This window comes from Penaeus vannamei, chromosome 1 (assembly GCF_042767895.1).
Source record: "Penaeus vannamei isolate JL-2024 chromosome 1, ASM4276789v1, whole genome shotgun sequence".
NCBI classification, from domain to species: domain Eukaryota; kingdom Metazoa; phylum Arthropoda; class Malacostraca; order Decapoda; family Penaeidae; genus Penaeus; species Penaeus vannamei.
The window spans coordinates 35,857,945-35,860,444 of record NC_091549.1 but is presented as its reverse complement, the minus strand read 5'-3'; the positions used below and the strand labels follow the sequence as shown (position 1 = coordinate 35,860,444).

Genomic DNA, 2,500 nt, shown 5'->3' with positions numbered 1-2,500 from the left:
GTGACACGACCGGGCGAGGTCGGGAAGTCGCACGAGATGTGCGAGGAGTGGTGCAGGGAGGGCCTCGGGGGATCCGCCTGTAACTGCGACCTGCTGCCTGTGGCACACAAGCGACCTGTCGTATTTCAGTAGCGACATTTCACCGCACATTGTGCGCATTTTCACATAGGGTGTTTCTTTGGTTGAAGTTTTCTGGGAGGTGAAGGTACTTTTTTTTAGGTACGCTTTTCTTTAGAAAAGCGAATTTTATCTTACATACCATGTACTAGGTAGAAAAAATTACATTTCAGTTTTCATTCAAAAAGTATTGAATCAAACAATGCACTTATCTATTAAAGGTTTGAGGATGATGACGTGGTCAGTTGTAAGCCTACTGTTGGTGGTCGCCCTGAACGTCAGCGCCCGCTCCTTCTCTCCCGTCGACGTTCCTGACCCACCCAAGTCTGCCAGACCCGTCCTCCCACGCGCTGCAGCTGCTGCAGTTCCTCGAGCCACGAAGCAGCTCCCTACTCCCCTTCCCAGGATCGCCAAGAACCGTCCAGACACATCTTTTGCTAAGAAGCCGACGATCCTGGATGATCTGGACGGATCCTGCAAACAACCTTGCAAACTCGGCCTGGCACGACCTGGTTGTGTCTGTTCGAAGGATTCCCCAATCGAACTGTGCAAGTTGGCGTGTGACCTCAATGGCAAAGGACCGGACTGTGAGTGCACAGTCATCTCGCGTGCAAGGCCTGAGGGTACGGTCGAGGTTCGCGTCATAATATCTGAGAGAGTTGTCATCTCAGTCATCAGGCCAGACAGCAATGGCATCAAGGACGAAGTAACGACCATTAACCCTCACACGGACCTGCCAATCAAGTCCACGACTTTGAGCCCCATTGACGAATTCTGCAAGGAAGCCTGCGAGGAGGGCGTCGGAGGTCCAGAGTGCAACTGTGCCGACCACCCTATTGGCTGAACGTCGTCAGTCAGGGACTAACCGCCCAGTTGCTCGAAACGAGACTTCACGGGTGGTGATCTACCAAGCTTTGCATGTAGCACCGTGGTAAGTAGCACTGGTTGTTACTACAGCTTGGAAAACTATGTACAAACCAGGGAGGTGGGATATCCTTTGGGATTCAAAACTCCAACATGGACCATGGAGCAACTGATCTGGATTACCAAAAACAAAATAGAAAATCTCTCAAATCAAATCATAATATATTTCCCTTCTTCTTCTTCTAATCAAATTTGATTCTTTGTGAAAAGTAAAATTTGAACAACTGATTTTTGGTTTGTATCCAAAGTATGTTTCCAAAAAATGAGATTGTATAAAGTTTTTAGATTGATTATATTTTATAGTTTTATATTCCTTTATATTTTTATGTTGTGTTTAAAGCAGTGCTAACTGCTTAGGATCTGTGGATGATAATGGTTATTGTGTGCAAATAAAGACTGTATTGTTATCCTGTTCATATTTACAGTTTCCCCTTTGTCAATTGACAAATATAAAAATATACAGCCAGGTTTGGATGCTCTGCTTCAAACACAAGGATACCATTAACTTCCAAATGTAGGGAGATGTTTTTTTAATACATTGATTGAACGACACACTGAACCTCTTCTTTAATTTGTGATTTTACATTGCTCATATTAGAACGTTTATAAAATAAATGAGTTTGAAAAGTGTTTAGCTTCAGATCTCAAGCAGCCTATATAATTACATTGGAAAATACTGTGCAAGCCACCTTTTTCCCCCCCTTTTTTTAAGGGGGGGAGGCTACAAATATTTTTTTTATAAAATTGTTCAAGGGTTGTAATTTCTTTTTCATTTTTTATGGCTGAAATAAAAACAAAACTCATACCTGAATTTTAAAAAAAGAGAGGGAAGTAATAATGCAAGTTTGATTTTATACTTTACTATAGACATAACACAAAAAAGTCACTGGTTATTAGGTCACCGATTAGTATCAAGGGATCGCAGGAAAAAAAAATTATAGGTTATGAACTCGGCAACTTCTAAGTAGTAAAAAGGAATTTCATCCACTTTCATCAAAGTCATATCTTTTACAACAGAAAATGTTCCCTTTATAACAGTGTCCATAATATGCAAAGTAGGTAGTATCTACCAATAAACATGTTTCATGTAAGTTGTTCTCCTTGCAATCCTTATGCAAGTTAATTCAATCTTAAAATTTCTAGAGCGCAAAAATCACAGCAGAGAAAACCTCAAGCACAGGCAAAATGAGGAATTCTAATGAAAAGTTGAACATGTCCGAGAATCCTTTTACTTGAATTGTACGTCTGAATGCTGTAAGCAAGAGGAAGAGGAATTATATTAACATTAAAAGAGAGCATCCTTAACACTGTCCCCAAAAAATATGCGAAACGATATCCATATACAAGTGCTATTCTATTTTTAACTAGTCAGAACAGAAAATACCTAAATAAAATCTTTGGACACATATATACTGTAATGAATTACTGTATAGCTAAAAGAATTGTGAACCTCCATATT

At 40.4% G+C, this 2,500-nt stretch overlaps 2 protein-coding genes across 13 annotated transcripts in view; one reads left to right on the top strand and one right to left on the bottom strand.

Annotated features, from left to right (window-relative positions):
- LOC113805108 (uncharacterized) overlaps nt 1–1,448 on the top strand; it is a 3,729-nt gene extending 2,281 nt beyond the window's left edge. Inside the window, exon 2 of one of the 2 annotated variants that reach the window (XM_027356029.2) lies at nt 339–1,448. In XM_027356029.2, the coding sequence (XP_027211830.2) occupies nt 347–961 (615 nt within the window). In that variant the 5' untranslated portion in view covers nt 339–346 and the 3' untranslated portion in view covers nt 962–1,448. The other variant, XM_027356030.2, reaches the window with a different exon arrangement.
- A 437-nt stretch (nt 1,449–1,885) lies between these two features.
- The window catches only part of LOC113805107 (transmembrane protein 245), a 36,803-nt gene continuing 36,188 nt past the window's right edge, over nt 1,886–2,500 (bottom strand). For all 11 annotated transcript variants that reach the window (XM_027356022.2, XM_070121934.1, XM_027356025.2 and 8 more), the window contains one exon: nt 1,886–2,500. This exon is cut by the window's right edge and continues 1,783 nt beyond it. The gene's annotated coding sequence lies outside the window, so the exon portion shown is untranslated.